A 20,456-nucleotide genomic window follows, 5' to 3' on the forward strand; every position below is an offset into this window, starting at 1 on the left:
ATGCCTGACTCAAAGGAAAATGAGTGGACTCCCTGAGCAGCAACATGTACACAAGTGCTGAAAGAAGTTACCTTCAAACAGACAAAGAGAGAACTACCCCAGCTGACTATCCACAACTAGATTATCCTGGATTGCACAGGAGCATTGTGGGAGATTGAGTCATAGCCTCCAAGAGGCAATCCAGAGTCTCTAAATCCGTGACTGGTGCCAATGGAAACGTGTACCCCCAAAGGAAATCAAAAGAACACGTTCTGAAAGTTCTGAACATTTCTACAAAGTTGTTCTAAAATTCTCCAGAAGGAGACCATTTCGTCATCGAGAGTCAAGCCGCTGACTTCGAACCACAAATCGGCCTGACTGTGCTGGTTTACCCCGCTGAAAGCTTTGGAACGCCTTGCCATCAACATCTAGGAGAAAGACATCCAGAGGTTCACCGAGGCATCGTGCTGCAGCAGGCCACCATTGTCGATTCAAACACTGGATCCAAGGAACCCAAGGACTCTAGGTCGTGAGAAAAGCTCCAGAAAAAGACTAAGTACGAAGGTAAACTTTTGACTGGGGCCTAGCGCTCAGCCTATCCAACCCACACTCCATTGTAGTCAAACAATTTAAGATTACTTTTAATGTAGAATCAAAATAAGTGTCATTAAACTCAAGCAAGATCTCTGATCAAACTAGGATCACCTAAATGAAAATAACAGGCTATGCTATTCAGCTGTACATGAATGCCAATGGATTTTTTTATACATATTAATCAATACTCACCGGAGTATCCGAGTCAAAATTTACTTCAATGTCTTCCCCTTCCATTAAGTATTTGCCCCAATCAAATACAGGCTCGTTCTCTGAAACACAAATATACATCAAATAAAACAACAATTTCATCTGCAGTTTGCTTTTTGTGTGAAGGAAACTCTACTATGTGAAATCTAGATATACTGAATAAAATCTTACTTAACTGAAATAACGATTGTCCAAAACGGAAATCTCCCATATTCATTATTTTTGAAAAAATTTCCACTTAACAGGGGTATCTTGAAGAATAATTTACTTATTTTGGGTAATGAATCCTCAAGTGGTTATTAGACAATGCAGATGTAAAATGGACCTAACTGCACTATTGCAGAAGCTCCAGTAGTGGATCCACTTGAATGGAAAATACAGTCCAATTTTCTGCCCTCAAATGATTGAGCTAATTGAAATTGATAAGACTCGCAAACAATAGATTTTAAATATAAATATATACATACACACATACATATATTTATATATACATACATACATACATACATACATACATACATACATAACCACACACAGAGACTCTACTGTGTAGTTATAGAAACGGCTAGTTACCATAGGAATTAAACATTTTGTGTTGCTAATTTACTATAAGTGATGCTGTTGCACAAATCTTTCCAAAATAAAAAGTTAATGAACATCATTTGCAAATTAGGTGCATACCTCAAATACTTTGATGCCCTATACACATTCTTGTGAAAGAAAAGAAGTTCAACATAGAAAATAGAGCAAAGGTACACTCATATCAGTTCAGCTTTTAACATTTAGTGCATCTGGGAATTAAGTAGATTACTTGCAGTTCACAATTACAATCAGTTTTTCCTTTGCTCTCAATGACTCATACATATCTCCCAATGTTACAAAGTTCAACCCACCCCCTTCCTTTGTAATTCAATTCTTACAGGCTAGATTATCTCTCTCTGTAATACAAAGTATAAAAAAGATTTACATTACAACTAATAATTTCTAGTTGATCACGTTTGCTATTAGGCATACATACAAATGCATGTGTTCATCTTCAGTAAACACATACACAATGATAACATTCTAAATCTTGAATGAGGGGGCATGATTGCAGTACACATTTCATAACTTTATCACATGTAATGTTTATTGGATTTTGCACATACTAAATGAGGCACAGTGGTGGCTTGATAAACCTTCAAAAGCTCCTCAAAAAAATAAGCAGTGTTCTGGCGATGATATTTTGACTTGACTTGTGTCAGACAAGACTAACCCACATGCACATAACTCTATACTGTAAACTGTATATTACATATAACCTGTCTTTATTTGAAAATGGATGGAAGGCAGATGATGTTGCCAATAGATCTAAGGGCAGTACAAACAGGCTATCAATACTCTAAATTAATCTGAACTAAAATACAAATGAAATTGGCTTGGAGCCATCAAGTTTCTTATTGATGCAAGAACTTAAAAATATGATCACGTCCTGGAGTCAGATTTTTACTGTTTTTGAATATTAAAAGGATTATTAATGAACCACCTGGTGGTTCATACGCTAGTAAATCAATCTATATTAATTTAGAATTATACTTTTATGCTAGTTCATCTTATTCCTACCATATGCTCAAATTATTTCTAATCAGAAGATAATTTATTTAACTGTAATTAACCTATGGAAAGAAGAAAGTGGAAAATCTATTGCTCGTGAGAGATGGATGAAGTCTGGAATTCTAAGACCTTCTCTAAAGAAAACAAATTATTTTTGTTGTACATAGTATTATGAGCACCACAAGGAATGTTGTAGGCCAAACTTATTAAGAGTGCATTTTGCTAGACTTGTTCAACTTCCACTGGGACCCAAACATATGATATTTGAATGTCCTTTAATCTTATCTTTTTTACTGAAATATGAAACACTATTCATCATCAAAGCTTTATTTCAATATGTAAAATATCATAAAAGCACAATAAAATATAATAACACAATTCATTAACAATACATTTAAAAAGGATTAGTGATAAAAAACCTTTTATATTACAATAAATGATTAAAATATATTAAACTTTAACAGCTTTGTGGATATTTATGCATATAAAAAGAGATTCAGCTAAAACTTAAATCATCTAATAGCCTTCAGCCTAATCATCCAAGCCCAACTAAGAAATTTGGCCACCCCACACACTAAGGTTGTGCTAACATCAGCCTTAAGTATTCTAAGTGCAGCGGAGTGGTCCCTGGGTTTTGCATAGGCTGGGCATACAAAAAAGAAGTGAGGAATGTTTTCAGTGACACCTTCACAGGTTGGGCAATCAGGAGAGGTTTGGTGCGGGGGCTCCACTTACAGGTATGGTCGCGAAGGGGGAGTGTTCCCAACCTGAACTGGATAAAAAGGGATCTATCTCTAGGTTTCTTAATAAAATATAAGTAGGACTCCAGGCGAGGCTTTAATTTGTGCTGTCGAAATGCCTCAGTCAGCCTACCTAGGTTTGAGTCCCTCTGCTCGTGATCATCAACCCATGTCCAATAGGCTCGCTTAATTTCAGCCTTGGATAGTGAAACCCCAAGCTCCCAACCAGTTGCAAGGCCCGTTACAAGCAGGAGCTTCTTTATATTTGTTATCCAGCTAATTCTATGGGCTCCATAAAGGTTCATAACTTCTCTTAAACCATCTGCATACCTTGAGGGCTCCGGGGTCCGCCATAGCCGGGCCCAATATAAAAGAGGGCGTAGAGTAGCTAGGTCCTTGATGGAACGGCGACCCAGATCACTCAAGAGTGGTTTGGTAGGAGTACCTCTCGGGAGCGATACAAGCTCCCTAAAGAACTTGTTCTCTGCGATAACTAGGGCATCAACACAATCAAAGCCCCATAGCTCTGCGCCGTTGAGGGCACAGCCTACAGCTTTTGCAGCGTAGATATCCAGAGCAGGAGCAATGGGCTTGGAAGTGGATGCACGATGTTCCCTCCCTAATACTCAAATTACCCTTTTATGGCTTAGCGCCATTTTATCAATATGTGGCTGCCACTTAAGTTTATCCGAAATTCGGATTCCCAAGTAGTCGAATTCTTTTACGCGTTCCAGTGGCACCCCATCAAGGGATAAGGTGGATCTGGACTATCTGCTCGGGTTAAAATAAAGGAGCTTTGTTTTCGATGTGTTTATGACGAGGCCCCTGAGCTTCCAAAACAAACAGAAGCGGTCCAACAGCTTCTGCAATCCTGCGGGAGTTTTTGATACCAACAGCGTATCATCCGCAAAGAGAAGTGCGGGGACTTTATCACCCGCCAAGACGGGGCATCAGCGTTAATTTCGAGCAAAAATGAAACTACGCCATTCACAAATAGCGTGAAAAGTGTCGGGCCTAATACGCAGCCCTGGCGTACCCCTCTATTCACAGGGATTTTATCAGTTTTTTGCTCCTGTGATCCCCATCTAATACGAGCATAGGTTCCGTCATGCATGCGAGCCAGGAGATTCAGAATGGGTAAGGGAATCCCCATCTCCTCCAGGACCAGCCATAGGCGGTCTCGGGGGACCAGGTCAAAGGCGGTCTTCAGGTCAATGAATGCCAGATAAAGACCGCCTTTTCCAATGGTAACCACCTTCCAGTGTAAGAGTACCAACCTAAATGCATGGTCTATCGTGCTTGTGCAGGCCCTAAAGCTCGCCTGGAAGGGTGAAATAATGCTGTTCTCATCAGCCCAGGAAAGAATCCTCTCCAAGAGTACCCTGCCAACCAATTTCTGCCCCACATCTATAAGACTAATTGGGCGATAGTTGGCAGGGTCCCCCCTGAGGCCCTTCTTGTAAATGGGGATCACTTCGGCCACCTTCCATGAATTCGGAACAGGTGAGCCTTCCAACAGTGCATTCGTGAGACTTACAAAGTAAGAAGCCCAACCTTCAGTATTGACTTTAAAAAGGTTGCCCGGTACACCATCCTGCCCTGGGGCTTTAGCAGGTACAATCTTAGTTATTGCAGCCAGCACCTCTTTCTTGTCAACTCTAATGAGGGGAGCCTGTCCAGAGTCAATAGCCATGGCACCACACAAGGGCCCTGGAGCTCCGGGCGGATCATCGCCCCCATAGAGTTTCCTAAATTGCTCAAACCATTCGCTATCTGTTATATGGTTGGGGATTTGATCCAGGTCACAGCCGTTGGATCTTCTAACTAGGGCCCAGAATAGCTCACCATTCTTGGTTTTACTTGCAGCTCTAAGACTATCCCAGTGAGATTCTTCCCACTCCCTTTTAGCTGTTGTAATGGCTTGCCTATAGTGTAATCTGGCCAGCCGAACAGCAACTGGATTACTAGATTTAATAGCGAGAATCAAACTATTTTTCATCATTCTGCAGTTACTATCAAACCACTTCTGCACTGGCTTGACAATTATCGGACTCTTTTTTACCAGGAACTACGAACGGTTTACCAATTTGGCCTATAATATCAGTGTAAATGGTTTCTGCCACCGCAGGCCCAGCCGCGCCCTTACATGCTGCAGAAAGCCTTGAGGACTGCTCACTAAGGATTCCATCCAATGCACTTAATCTTGTTTCATCCATAATAAACTTAGGCCACTTAAGGAATCTATTGCAATTGGAGGGTACAACTGTCTTAGTTATTAATCTCGCACTATTTGAGGGAGTACTCCTTTCTCTGCCACAGATCCACCATTGTGAGAGACAAGGGGTTGTGGTCGCTCTCTACTGATGGTATAATGACCATATTCACCACTGACTTCCATGCTCTCCTGTCCACCATTATGTAATCAATTCTACTTTCACACGATACCCTGTTATATGTATTTGCCCCCTGAGCATCGGAGATAGTACGCCCATTTACAGCTCTTAGTCCTGATTCAATCATTAGGGCGTTCAATTGAATGACAACTGGTGACCATCTCCTCACGGGCGTGAGCAAGAGAGACGGAATGCCCCATCGGGCATCTTCTTCATAAACTCCAAGGATGTCATCTGCTGCCAAAGGCTCAAACGAACAATTAAGGTCCCCAGCAACAAGCACTAAGGAGTCAGGAGAACACATTTTAAGCAAATCAGATAAAATAGAAATAGTGGAGGATTTGGCCCCCCCCCTTGGGTGCCTCTAGCATATACATTAAAAAATTCCCAAGTGGAAATACCATCATACACTTGATGGAAAGTCTCATAACATTCAATGATGAACAGGTGTGGTGAATAATCTTAAGGTTAAGATCTACCCTTACCCATGCCATAAGCCCTCCAGAGGGACGACCTCGCCCAACCGTGGTAGCAGGTACATGAAAACAAGAGAAACCCGGCTTGTATAAAGGTTCAAGACACCAAGTCTCCTGAAATAAACATATATCATACCCATAGATAAAGTTATTCCAATCCGGTAGTAAGAGCTTGTTTCGCAGACCTGCCACATTCCACGAGACAAGATAGAGATTATTGATGTGAGCATTACCGGAAATTGGAACACATGGAGTTTGACATAGGTCCCGACTAGTGATATTAGTGACCCTCATAGGTTCCAGGACTAAGGTTGGAAACTCTGGGCCCAAGGACTGTGGTGATACAGGATAATGGGGAGAACAACTACCCAGGGGGGAAGAGGTGCTAATCAATACTCCTACTCCATCATGGAGTCAGTCAACAGCCTCCAGACAGTCAAAACGATTATGGTTGGGGATAGGGTCCAAGTGAAGAGAGGGCATGAGCCAACCCCCCTGGGGTGGTCCCCTCCCATTCCACTGCACCAATGTCCAGCCATCTGCCTGTGAGGTAAAATGACCAGGGGGATAAAAGTAGGTCAGTGGAAGAGAGTGAATAGTCACACCTCCAATTACAGATGTACTCAACAATTCTGGGGTTGTTAAAATTAATCAAGATGCAGTCCCCCCTTATATTTTTGGCCAAATGGCCGACCCATGGTACCCTCCTAATCATAAGTATTTTGCCCACAATGTGTGGGGGAAATGGTCTGTTTATGTTTAACCAGTGTACAACCCTATTCCGCAGTGTTGTGGGGGTTTCCACCTCATGTTTACCCAACTCTGTTACCCCGGCTGAGATTACCACAAGTGGACAAACCTCCGGAGGTAGATTTAAGATATTTTTCCCCTTGCGAGTATGGGCAATGGGAACCTCACCACTTTTACTGTCCTGTGGTATATTACGCTTTCGTGATCTACTTATATCAGCAGATGCTATATCCTTAACAAGAGGTGCAACTGGAGGTGCAGCTGAAACCCCGTGGGCAGTGTTCAATGCTACAGCGTCCTTCTGGACAGCCGGAGCCTTTTTTCCACTGGTTTTGGCTAGTGACTTAGTGGCCATAGGAGTAATATCCCTTAAAGAGGGTTCTACAATTCCCTTGAAGTCACGCTCAATCCTTTTTAGATGTACCTCAATCTTACTCAATCTGTCCTCTAGTGGACGTAGGAGAACTCTAAGAGTGTCGTAAATGACAGTTGACTCAACGTCTGTCACCCCTTCCCTGTCGCCTTGACTGGACAGCCCACCAACTACCTGGTGCACCCTACAAGGCAGTGAGGGATCTACTGTGCCCGGAGCAGGGCTTACAGAGTCGCCCACAGCGGGCTGCTCCAGAGTAGCTGGAATTTCTCTCATATTTTTTGGGGCTTTCTTTTTCCTCCCACCATTGTTGTTTGGCAGCCCTTGCTTATTCTTTGGAATTGCCCTCGGGTCTCTCCCACGCAATTGTCCAGTATTGTACACCTTAACTACATTGGGCACAATGGGCAACTTTTGGAGAGATAACAACAACGATTCTGAGACCGTAGACTGGCTATCAGGGGAGGCCTGTGATAAATCACAAGAGGGGAGCTGTGGAATGGAGATTTCTAAAATTGGTGAAGCACCAATACCACCATTAGCACCTAAATAAACAGGAGTCCGCACATTTGCAATATGTCCCATTGAAGACCTTCTTGAATTGCGAGTTCCTGGGAAACACGTCGCTCCATTATCGTGATCCCCTCATCAACGACACAGTTCATCCTCGTTATGAACTGGTCCATGGCTCCCGAAAAGTTGGCAGTGTCCACTCTCCCCTTAGCCTCCTTAGGAGGCATTGCACAAATCCCAAAAAGTCAGCAACGATATAATAAAACAGAGTACTCACAAGGCAAGGCCGCGTAATAGCTGGAAGGGGGGTGGCCCGACACGGCCTTGTCCGGGCTTAAACGGGCTTAAACGGGCTTAAATGGGCTTAAACGGGCCCGCCCTTGGCCCGGGCTTCGCCCGGGCGCTCCCGCGCGCGACTCGCGGGGCGAGAGGCGCTCCTCTCTTTTGACGCGCCTCCGGGCGCTCTGCTGGCGTCACTCGCGCGCCACAACCGCCGGAACACCTGGGAGTTGAAGTCCCTGCCCTCGCGGCGGCGATGGTGCTGCGAGCCGTTCCCCTCACGGCGATGTAGTGTCAGCCCCAGTACAACAACGACGAGCCGTTCCCCTCACGGCAGTGGGTAAGTCGCTCTCCTCCTTAAGCAACACTCCCCACTAGTCAAACACCCTTCCAATTTCATTTTATATTTTTATTTTAGGACCGTGTGTTGCAAGCGATATCTTAAAACCTACTTGACGAAAACTGTTTGATATGTAAGTGGAATCAGAAACTAGACCTATATCGCTCAATTGAAAATCCTTCTAAATAATCTCTGTTCTCTTGCATTCTAGGAATTGGTATTTCGAGCAAGATGGGAACTGATGCTTTGAAATCTAAAAGAAGTTCTCAAATGTTTACAAATCATTCATTATGGGGCTCAAGTAAGGCATACCTTAAAAACCTTGAAAATACCTCCTTAAAACGGAATTATCCATTGACATGAAGTTATATTACTTCTGTATCGTACGATGAATGTCGACAGACTAGTCAATGTGCACCTACTGAGGTTATCTGAGATTTATTGACTTTTATTAAGGATATGTGTTATTATTAATGCATTTTGCCACTTGGCTATGGTGTGTTATTTGATACATGGATCATTCTGATGTAGCTAATCAGAAGGCAACTTGTTTGCGTTTTCACTTATAATTCAACATTTATGCTTAATGCCCATTTATTGCATGTATCATTTTGAGATTACTTGCACTAGTATTGTACAACAATTATCCCAACTATAATACTTAACGAAAATGTTTCAGCATTCTCATGCGTTAAGTAAATGGAAAGACGACAGTAACAAATACTCATGGCACGTACACATTATTGTAAACAAAACATTACCCAGGTGATGAATCTCAAACAAGAGAACAATACATTATTTTACTTAAACAATTTTTTTTTTAAAGCAGGGTTCTTCAGTTTTAGGAAGAGAACATGCCATGAAAAGAGCATTACGGCATCTTAGGGCACAGAAAGTGTATCTAGAGACAGTAACGATTCCTTAATATTAAGCACTCTTTTCACCTACCCGCCTCTTTTTCTCTTGGCTTCTCCACATAATTGGTGTTGGAAGGAGAATCGGACAAACAAAGCAGTAACGAAAGTACAGCATAGTGAGTATCGGTCTGAAAAATATAAATAGGATTAAAAGGTGAAAAATCTTTATAAAGCTACAGGCACCCATATTTTGGGTCTCGGATGCAGATTTATTCCATCTAGGTAACTGCCTGGAGTTAAAGAATCTTTCTTGTGAGCAACAACAGTCAGAGCTTAATTTACCAGCTCACCTAGTTAATGAACATGCTGCAGGGATCCATGTTCAATCTACAAGTCTCTGGTTTCAATCACAGTAAATTCAATCTATTTCCATATTTGTGAGGTTGATACATTTAGTAAATTAAAATAGACTATAGCAGTACCTTTTACAGTGTAGTAAAACTGTATAGTGTCAATTGCCTAGCTTATTATACTGAAGTCTTCTATCCCTGCATATATCCACTTCAGAGCGTGTTCAGTTTTTTCTTGTCTGTTTTCTTACGTCTGAGAGGTGTACGGTCCACTTGCACAATAGTCTTAGTAATATCTCTACTTCATGGGCGCTGCTGATATCTGTAAGTATTGGAACTTTTTAGGCTTGGGATACTGAGGAGGTTTTACACATTTTTCTGACATTTTACTTAGTAAACATATTTCCTACTTTAAAATATCTGCTCCTTTTTCACACCCCAAAATTGACATTGTAGAGTCAAAAGGGGAATTAGGGGGTGTTGTTGATATAAGTGAACAGTAATTTATTAAGAAGTGAGCATTTTATTTTTGCTCCCTCTTCCCTGTTGGTTAGCACGAGTTTAGTCATAAGTTTAAACAGAATTTCCAAAAGAGAAACTGTCTCCTAGAGACCAAAAACACTAGAGGGAAGTCAGTTAAGGGACACTCTGAAACTGCAGATATACAAGTCAGGTATTATTTGACAACATATGTGTCCTCCGTCACTAAATGGACAGAAAAAAATTCAAGATATCCTCAAGGACATAAAATAGCCTAATCTCTCAATGTAAGATAGGCACGCCATAGAAGCGGAGATTCGAGCGGATTCGACTGCTGGAGCAGTCAGAGAATGGTTCTCCATCCCAGCAATGGGACGAAATGGATTATCTATCAAATTATACAATAGCATGGCCACCTAGTTGTCCAAGCATCTACTCCACATTGAAAAAGCGGATAAAAATGGATACCGCTGTTTAATAGTTGTTACACCATTTTGCATCATGTGCAACTATTTATTCTGGTCTTTCCCTTTGTGTAATAAATCTCGCCTACAGCTCCCCTTCAAAATGTGAGAAACTGTGTGTGTGTATAGAGAACTGTTTCTATCTTTGTGCTACACCCGATAAGAGTTATCTGCACCTGTAAAGGGAAGCAGAACATTTTAAACCACTGGTTTATGTGAATAGGAGCTGGTGCTAACCGCTTGCGTGCTGACTGCGCTTTTTAACATGTTATGTATAAATAATAATGGGAAATATCACAGCTTGAAATATTTTGCAAAAGACTATTAATAATGTGAGCTGGTTGCATCCAGCAGAGCTTGTCTGAAGCGCATGGCTTCACATCTTTCAGTTCGAACTTGCAATAAACTGTCTGACTGTTTTGCGGTCTCTTATTTGCAGTACCAAATTTTGTGTGTTCACAAAGTAGGGGCTCGTCCGGGATCCACCAAGCCAATCCAGACAGACGTGAGTGCCGCTGTCAAAGGGACAGGTTGAGGAACAGACTGACTTTGAAGTACATACCCTCAGAAGTGATTGCATTTTCCGCAATCACATTTTAAGTAGATCGCCAACTCAATCCTTCAGAACCTGAGACACACAGTCATCAAGACCTGGTAAGAATTAGAATGGCGAACTGTATCAGGGCTCAAAAAATCCACTCACATTTGCAAGGCAGATGCAATTTGGATGAGCTATTTTTAGGTCCTACTCCCCATTGTTGGCGAGTAGGAAGACAAACTGACATCTGCCTCTGAAAGTGTTGTGTAGTCCCTATAAACCTATATAGGATCTGCGCATTTAGACAACATAGAATGTGGGATTGGTGTCCAGACTGTGGGATTGGTGTCCAGACAGATTCCAGACTCCCCCACCAGGTATGTTCGCCTGTATGCCAGCTAGCTCGCAGTGCCACTGTAAACGCCTCTTACCAAGGAGAGAATAGTTCTTGGCAACTATCGAACATGCCAACTCTGTCCCATCAGGGATCTTGGAAACCTCCACACTCCTCGCTCAGTCACTCGTCCTCACTTTGTCTCAGAGAGAGACACACAGAATAAATGGTGGGAACGTTTTTCAATAAGCATTTATTGAAGCAGCGTCATTCTAGTGTAAAATAGGTGCGCTTAAACAACCATAAGACAGAAACAGATAAAAATTATTATAAGCACCAACAGAGTAAAAGGATGGTAGATTCCTACCACAGTGCTAAAACAATGAATACAGGCAGGTATATAAATATAGGACAGTAATAATGTGTACTCCTACGATGGGACCCTAACTAGATGTACCGAAGAGTACCTAGCATGTATGTAGGTGTAGAGCCAAGAATCTCCCTAGGCTGAAGCCAACCCTATTACCTGAAGTGAGAGACTGTGGGAACCCGCTTTGGTCTCGAGATGGAGACCCCGTGAGGGATGTCAGACCACTAAGAACTAGAGTGTCTGCATGGAGGAAACTCAGCGTCTACCAAGATGGAGTACCATGCGATCAGAGTAATGTCGCTCAAAGAGCATTTTTTCTATTTCCTTGGTGACTGGGACGTCCATTGCATAGCAGAAATATTAAAATCTGGATTCCCGCTACCAGTAGCAGGATCAGCGGAAACCCTCCAAAAATGCTCCAGAATACAGAGTGTATGAAAGCTGGAATCACTCCGAAGACTGTCTGAAAGGTACTTAACATTCCAGAACCTATGGTCTTAAATAGGTGTACTATATCCTTCATATCAGACATGTTAAACATACGTTGTACCATTTTTACGAAATTGTAAGGGCTGTTCGTTCGTATCAGTGCCTGTATCTCAGCAGAGGACCTTGCAACCTGGAGTCTTTCGGGCTGAGGTTAAGGACACATCTTTCTGTAAAAGCATGGCTCTCATTCTGCTCAGAGTATCAAACTGTATAAAGGAAACATTCAATGAAGGCCATAACGGCCCCTCAATGACTCTGCGGGTTGGTGGAAACAATACTTGCCTACAACAAGTAACCCTGGAACTTACAGTGATTAGATATGTGATGCTTGGAACCCTCTGGCAACAACCTTGATCATTCAGCATTCAGTAACTCCCATTCGAGAGAAGCCTTAACACTAGATTAATCACAGCAGCTGGGGAGCCTTTTCAAATGACATCCTGTCTTTATCCTTTGCTACTGAACCATTACAGGCCCGTGAAGCATAATGTCCTGGCAAATGAGAGATCCACTCAAAGAATTTTCGCAGTCTACACCGCTGAGAAACACTTCAGTGTCCCAGTTTCCATATCTAAAACTATACAGTAATTCCCAAGATTCATGGATGGAATTCCCTACCCATTACTTCGTATCTGCCTACCTGGTGTTGTTCTAGGCAATATTGAAACTTGAAAGCTGTTAATAGCCGTGTTATACGGCCATGAATTAACCATTCTGTGGACGGTGACTCTGCCACGGTAAAAGGTAATTTGTCTAACTTTTCAATGCGCAGCACTGTATATTTTGCCTCGCCTTGCGCCGTTATCTTCTTTTCAGTCGAATTATATGCAGAGAACAGAGAAGTATTATTGGTATATCGCCTGGGCACATAATCAGAGCGCAGGGATTGTAGCATCCAGCTTAATAACATAATAGAATGCAACTGTGATTGTCCGTGTTGTAAGATGGACAGATCCTGTTACATTATATCCATTGCAGAAGATACAATGTTGCCCAGTTAATAAATCCTGGATGTTAGTGTGGTCATGCTGTTATCAACCACACCCAAAGCCTTTTCCAAGTTAACTCTGTCAATTTCACACAATCTCTCCGCAGCTTCCTGTTGGAATATTTTCCAAAACTCATTGGAAGTGGCATTTAAGAAGAGTTTCTGACACGGCTTTCGGGACCTAGTAAAAAATCCCTGAGAACCATGTCATCTGACAGCAGAGACAAGTGTTGTTTCACCTGAGACAGTGTTGAGGTTCTTAGCCAATCTAGGTATAACTTCCCAACACTGTATGATGTCACCACCCCAGGATGTTCTCGTTGTACATGGTGTATGTCAGGCCTATGGACACTAAACTTTTCGGTGGTACCCCTGAAAACTGACTGACACATATTTGTGTTGGTGGGCCAAATTAACCATCCCTTCCAATTGGGATCTGTTGTATTGCAGGAAATGCCCTGTGTGATATCATCTAGTGTACCTTCACTATTTTCTGTGTAATTTTGCCAATCCTCGAAGTGGGAATGCGAGGCATGTTCAAGTCTTTAATCTTGGCTAACCCAAGACAGGAAGTCTGTTACACAGTGTCGTTCAGAAAAATCATTTCTTGTGGTATGAGGCATGCTCTAAATCAGGGGTCTTCAATCTGTGGGGCGCGACCCCCAGGGGGGGACGTGGAGTCCTAGAAAGGGGGTCGCGCATTCCTATTGTACTTTTGCCTGGAACTGCCTGAAGCTGCAATCCAAAACGTTTGCGCTTCAATTTGGATTCTGATTAGTGGCATCTTCAGGCGCTCTCTGATTGGAGGTCATCGTGAAAGCATACAGCGTCATTGGTGACTGTCCTCCAATCAGAGAAATTGCAGATTTAACATCAGGAAATGCCAGGAACTGTGGCCATGAATATGCTCTGGCAAAGCGTCTGGAGTGCTTCAATGTTATTGCTGTTGCTGCTGCCTTGCACTCCTGCTGCATTTCCTGGACTTCCTCGTGTCCTTGCGGCTGCTGTGTTTTTCCAGCAGCTGGTATCCTTTTCGTGCTTCTTCGTGGCTGCCTTTGAAATACAATCTTGTGGCTGTTTCCTGGTTTCCGCGGCACCTGGAACTTCGTGTTCGATAATAGGATTTTCTTTAGAGAACAATGTTTCTCTTTTACATTTATTTGATTTGGAGGCACTAACAAACAGGATTTATATGGCACGTACACTGCGAGTAGTTACAGTAAAACCTTGAAAAATACATAACTAATGAGAGCATATGTTTTAGTGAGATCTGGTGTCTCACAAGCAAGCAACGCTGCCAGTGTTTTTAGATCACATTTCGTGTCCTTTGCGGTTAAATAATATCCCTCTCCCCTAAATCAAGGCCATTCTTACTTTCTCTCCCCGTTCTTTTTTCCATCTAATATCTTCATTACTCCTTGTATTTTAAATGTTTCTTGTATTAACCGCAAAGATATTTTAGGCCCAAGTGTTTATATGAATGAAAGAATGATTGGAAGAGAAACGGAGAGAAAGAGAGAGCGAGACTGAAGGTGAGAGGAAACAGGGAGATCAATCAGGACAAAGAAAGACAAAAACAGGGATGGAGAGAGAATACAGGAGGCGTGGTAAGGACATGGAAAGAGAGGGATAGCAGAAGAGAAAAGTGAGCATTGGGAGAGGGTGCAGAGTGCCTGAAGTGGAGGATAGGTGGCAGGCGTGTTTGCAGAATGGCAGGGAAGGGCGCAGTGTGGGAGAGAATGTGGGAGAAGGCCAAGATCGAGAATAATGGGGTACGTTTGGAGGGAAGGTTGGGACAAAGAGGAGGAAATGGGCAGAAAAGTCAAATAAGGAATTGCAATTTTTCTGCACACAGTGGAAGCTCTGAAAACATATTCTCCTCTTCTGTATTCGGTCCTGTACAAAAATGTATTTCAAAGGCCACCCTCCAAGTGTAACAAAGAAAGCCTTTATCTTCTCTTTCATAAAATTAATCCATGTGCTGACTTTCAAATAATGAAAAAGTGGAGAGAGTGTGTAGATGATTTCACACAGGTATCCCTCAATTATTTCTTTCTGAGTACCTCTAGAGCAGGGGTCTTCAATCTGTGGGGCGCGACCCCCAGGGGGGCGTGGAGTCCTAGAAAGGGGGTTGCGTATTCCCATCGCACTTTTGCCTGGAACTGCTTGAAGCTGCAATCTGGTGTCCTTTTCATGCTTCTTCGTGGCTGCCTTTGAAATACAATCCTGTGGCTGTTTCCTGGTTTCAGCGGCAACCAGAACTTCGTGGAACTTGTAAGTAGGCTACCTTTGCCACACCTCCTCAACCATTCCCTGGCTTTTTAATCTTCAGACCCACACACCAGCATACACGCGCGCACACACACACACACATTCTTAACTCACAAAATTCACGCCCACCCTTTCCCCACTGCTGTCTTTGGGATTCCTCTGCTAAAGTAAGTCACACAACAATAACACAAGGTTGGAATAGTGAACGCAGGCTGGAGAGCATTTCGTATAGGTTCAGCCAGGCACCTGCTGCCATGCCTTGGCAATGGATTTGAGATCTTTAATACTTTGCTTGGTATCACCAAAAACTCTGCACTGTGTTTTATAACTATTTAAACATTCTCTAAATATGTTATTAGTACATGAGCAGATACTGTGTTTCTGTGTTAAAGTACAATTTTCACACATGCCCATTCTCTCCCATCTTCTGCTTGAAACCTCGTCTCTCCTTCCACACATCTTTGTCTTTTATTCTCATTCCTTTTCTTTCACTTTTGTCCTGCTGCGGACGTCACCCATATAATGTTATCAAATGTGCAGCTTCACCATAGAAAGCCAAGGTGGTCCCTTCACTGTATTTCTGTTTGGAAGATTGTCCATGGCTGGGGCGTGGGGGGTGTATTACGCCCTCACCTCCTTGTCAAACTTCCTGTCTCTCGTCCTATCTCCTCTCCATTAAAATCTTTCAGGTGGCTTCTTCAAGCTGTTTTTGTTTTCTCTAACCCTGTCCTTCCACTCCCCCCGCTGCCATCATGTCCAGGGCAGGCATGGCTCTCTGTTTCACTATATAAGTGCATTTCCCTCCATCAGGATCATGCGAGTCCTGTCCCCTCATAACTCCAGTGGTCAAGACCTAACTCTGTCTTAGACAAGGTCTATACTTCTGTTCTGAGAAAGGAGTGCCTCTCCCACACTGGGGCTCTCTTAGTTGGGTCCTGCCCTCTCACCCCTCCAGTGGGTCTGCCAGGGCCTAACTATCTATTCCACAAGGTCTCCCTCTGGTGTCTTCCAAAGTTGGGGTCTCTCGGTGGGTCCTGTCCTCTCATCCTCCATCTGGCATGGCCAGGCCTTGCGCTCTGTTCCACAAGGTCTCCCTCTGTTGTGAATAAGGAGTGTCTCTCCCACACTGGGGCTCTCTTGGGTGAGTGCTGCCCTCTCACCCTTCCAGTGGGACTGCCATGCCCTGTTCTACAAGGTCTCCCTTCCATTATTATCAAACATATTAACCAGGGAAACTATGTTTTGACATTAATGGTTTTCTGGAGAACAGGTGGAATGAACAATTTTTTAATTTGCCTCAAACTTCCTGTAGAACCTGGTCTCTCTGTAGAGAGGAACCCTGTGTTTCCTGTTCTGCCTGTTTATTTGAACAAAGTATTGCTTTCTGGGAATTGTAGTCCTCCAGTGTTTAAGATCAGTTGGATTGCTGCACATGATAACAATTGTTTGTAAAAATTAAACCCTGAGAATGGAAGCATGGACCCTCTTTTGTAAGGGCGCTTTTACTCTGAAAGGCTACACAAAAGTTAGTATCAATCTACTTACTTTTTAAAGGCATGTGTGATTATTGCATTGTGTTATGCACCCTCCAATATATACTTTAGTAAATAAATACCATGGTGTTTGGCCTTCATTCTGAGATCTAGATCCATAGTGACCTTGTAGCATATTGTAATTTAGCGTCCCTATGCAAACTAGGGTTCTTTGCAGAGCTCGAAGACTGGCTTCAGAGCCTGGCCTCTAGGTAAAGGGGGATGCAATGTGGTTCCCTGGAAAAGGTAAGTAAGGTGTGACCCTGAAGATGCAGGACTGGGTCGTCTGCTCCATAGCACCCCCTGGTAGTATGGAGGTTGTCCATGAGGAGTAAGAAGGTGGTGGTTTGCGTCCCAATTTTTATTGATGGGGCAGAATGAAACCTGGGGGAGGGCAAGATGCAGTGGCAGTTGCCATGGACCCTGAGAAACAGATGGGTAGGTGAGTCTATCCAAGATACTGCATTGTCTGTGGTTGCCTTGTGGGCTGTGGCCCAGGTCCTGATCTCTGAGGGTAGCAAACCTGAGGCAGAGAAAGTAAGGACTATGAGGCAGGTTTCACTTGCAGCAGTGAGGCTAAAGTAGGGTAGTAGGAGAGTGGGCCATGCTTAAAAAGAATTGCTGAGAAATATTTTCTACTCAAACCACTTTCTTGCTGTCTGTATTGATCCATATTTATTTAACCATATTTGTTTTGTTTTGTGAATAGATGATGTGATAGCTCATATTTTCACATTTACTTAACAGATAGAGGTGCACTCATACTTTGATGCCTGTCGCGTTTTAGCAAATTACACTGTCAAAATAATATAATACGCACATCAAACAATTGGCATAATAGCACAAATACCTGTCGAGAAATGCAACTAGTATTTTAAGCAAATCTCAGTGACCTTTATAACGCCCTATGCTAGCAATATGTACAGCTACTGGCCTGAAAGTCAATAAACTTAGCATAGAGTCACCCAAAAGAAGCCAATTATCTGCATTTTTCCACTTTTAAAAGTAGATACAGGCAATGTTTTCTGTCTGTAGTTCTCTGTAAAATCGGAAGACAGGGAGCACCAATTATGAGGAGTACTTACTTCTAGAAATTTTTGTAAGGAGGGGGTCCTCATGCCTGAGATTTTTTGACAGGGGGGTCTCGGCATCCAAAAGTTTGAAGACCTCTGCTCTAAATAGTGCCTCGGCTCCCTGAACTTGCCCTTCTTTAGTCCCTCAAACTGATTTAGTGTTTGTACTGTCCTTCCATAAGTACGAAACCCTGTTCAGGCAGTTGGGCAATAAAGGATGCAGAGTATATCTGTTTTGTGCTAGTGTGCATACTAAGTGATACTCCTTGGCTATTTTTGAATGACATTAGCCGAGGACATTTAATTACTCTGGGTTCTTGCTCAGCGCTCTCTCAGCTGTCAGGAAAAGTGTCTCAACTCTGCTAGGCAAGAACAGAGTCGCAGGAGCATCAGCAGCAGCTTAGAATGAGATATACATTGCAAATGCACTTCTTTCACCTTGAAATTCAGCTGCCACAGGTGATCACACACTGTGTGATCCTGACCAATGACTTTTTTCATGAGTGCAACATTCAATACCGGAAAAACCATTTTGAACTGAGCATGTCCACCCACATCTAAAAGACAGTGTCAAGCAGCTATGGCAGGGCTATGAGATACAACAGGGATTACCTTGCAATGTTTAAACGCTGCGTTTGTGTTGAGGGTGGTGGGAGGGCAGAAGCAGCGACTGGCATAAATTTTTTTTTTAAGACAACAGTCCACCAAAACATAGATAAATAAAGTAATAGTAAGGATACTGTACTTGACCGGTGCTCCTCAGTCTTCACAGAAAGTGACGTATCGGCTGAGTGAACGACTTAGGGGGCAGCAAAAAAGTGTGATGCAGAAATGAACCAATGGTAAGTAACAAGCGGGAATAAAATGGTTTTGTGGACTACAACAGGTCTTGCAGACAGCGTCTGCGTGCTGACTAGGCTCGAACTAATAAAACTATGGGTCGCAGAATTCAAAGTAATCTTGGCAAAAAGTCTAGGACTGGTGGGAGGAATTGTGACAGGGTAGCAGCTTTCTGCTTATTCAATACACTACGAAACATGCCTGGAACTCCCTTTAAACTGTAACAGCACGTACAGCTACAGACAGTGCCATCAAATGAGGTTTGAGTTTAATTTTGAAAATTGTAATTTTAACCGAGGGAAGGAGCTCTGCAGGCTTGAACACACATTCTTCTCAGAGATCTGAAATACTAAATATACCCATTTTAAATAGAAGTTTTGTATTTATTTTCGATTTCGACACAATATATCATAATGAGGAATGAGGCTGTAAAACAAGTACAATTCTTCCAGTGGGTCTTGAACTTCGAGGCAGCAGATCATTTAAATGAAGTTTAAAAAAAACGCATAGCTAGGAAGGACTGTGTCAAGGTGCTCCAAGGGTATCTGGGACATAATATTGCAGGATCCGAATAGCAGCAGACCACGTCAACGCACTCCCAGTGTTGGCGGTAAGCTACAAACAAAGAGAAAGGCCTTTTGTTGGCATTTCGATTACAATACTCTTCTTCAGAACTGCTCTGTTCCTCTATGTGAGAATTCAGTAGCAGGGAAAGTGAAACCGGTTCCTCTGCTGCCCGAGAGCCCAAGTCGGAGACAATGCATATCAGATACAGCGCCTCTCTGGATGGGCCCCACACTGACCAGTAAAATTGGCAACTCAGCTTCAAGGGGTCCACTCAGTCAACCTCGGAGAAGGTGGATCTTGATTATTTAAAAAAAAATTGATTTCCTGCTCACCAGGTGGGACACCCATAAACTGTAGAACCGGGACGATGCAGCACGTGGCAGTGGGAGTGAGAGTTACACCCCTGCTCTGATGTAGATACAAGCAGAAACAAGCATTTACAATGCAATAGGTCTCGCAGCATTAAAGTTTGAGCTATTGCCATTGTATATTACAATGTGTTGCATTAATTTGTTATCAAACTCTGAATTGTTTTATAAAGATTGATTGCAAACTGTCAAATGTTGCTGAATAGTAAGCAACGTTGTGAATAATATTGTTTGCTAGTCATCCTTGGGTACCAGAGTACTTCACTTGAGGCAGAGGTATTATCTTTAGACTACAGGTGCCGGTGCCGCTTGAGCTAGAAACAGGGCCAGCCACTCACTACTCACCACTCACTACTCTACTCACCACTCTGCGCACTCACCACTCTGCGCACTCACCACTCTGCGCACTCACCACTCTGCGCACTCACCACTCTGCGCACTCACCACTCTGCGCACTCACCACTCTGCGCACTCACCACTCTGCGCACTCACCACTCTGCGCACTCACCACTCTGCGCACTCACTACTCTGCGCACTCACTACTCTGCGCACTCACTACTCTACTCTACTCTACTCTATATACATATATTTTGCTTACATACTGCAGCTGTCTGTTTGCTCTGCTCCTAAAATCACTATACGTGCTAACAATTCTGAACTGGATAGTAACTCTCCATTAGTATTGTGGCTCACTG

General features: G+C 43.0%; 1 protein-coding gene across 1 annotated transcript in view; it reads right to left on the reverse strand.

Annotated features, from left to right (window-relative positions):
* TUBGCP5 (tubulin gamma complex component 5) overlaps nucleotides 1–20,456 on the reverse strand; it is a 463,823-nt gene that overhangs the window by 365,125 nt on the left and 78,242 nt on the right. Inside the window, exons 4-5 of the mRNA XM_078658229.1 lie at nucleotides 9,189–9,285; nucleotides 766–845 (exon numbers count right to left, since the gene is read on the reverse strand). Of these exons, the coding sequence (XP_078514355.1) occupies nucleotides 766–845; nucleotides 9,189–9,285 (177 nt within the window). The remainder of the gene's footprint in view (nucleotides 1–765; nucleotides 846–9,188; nucleotides 9,286–20,456) is intronic.

Source organism: Lissotriton helveticus, chromosome 8 (assembly GCF_964261635.1).
Source record: "Lissotriton helveticus chromosome 8, aLisHel1.1, whole genome shotgun sequence".
NCBI lineage: Eukaryota > Metazoa > Chordata > Amphibia > Caudata > Salamandridae > Lissotriton > Lissotriton helveticus.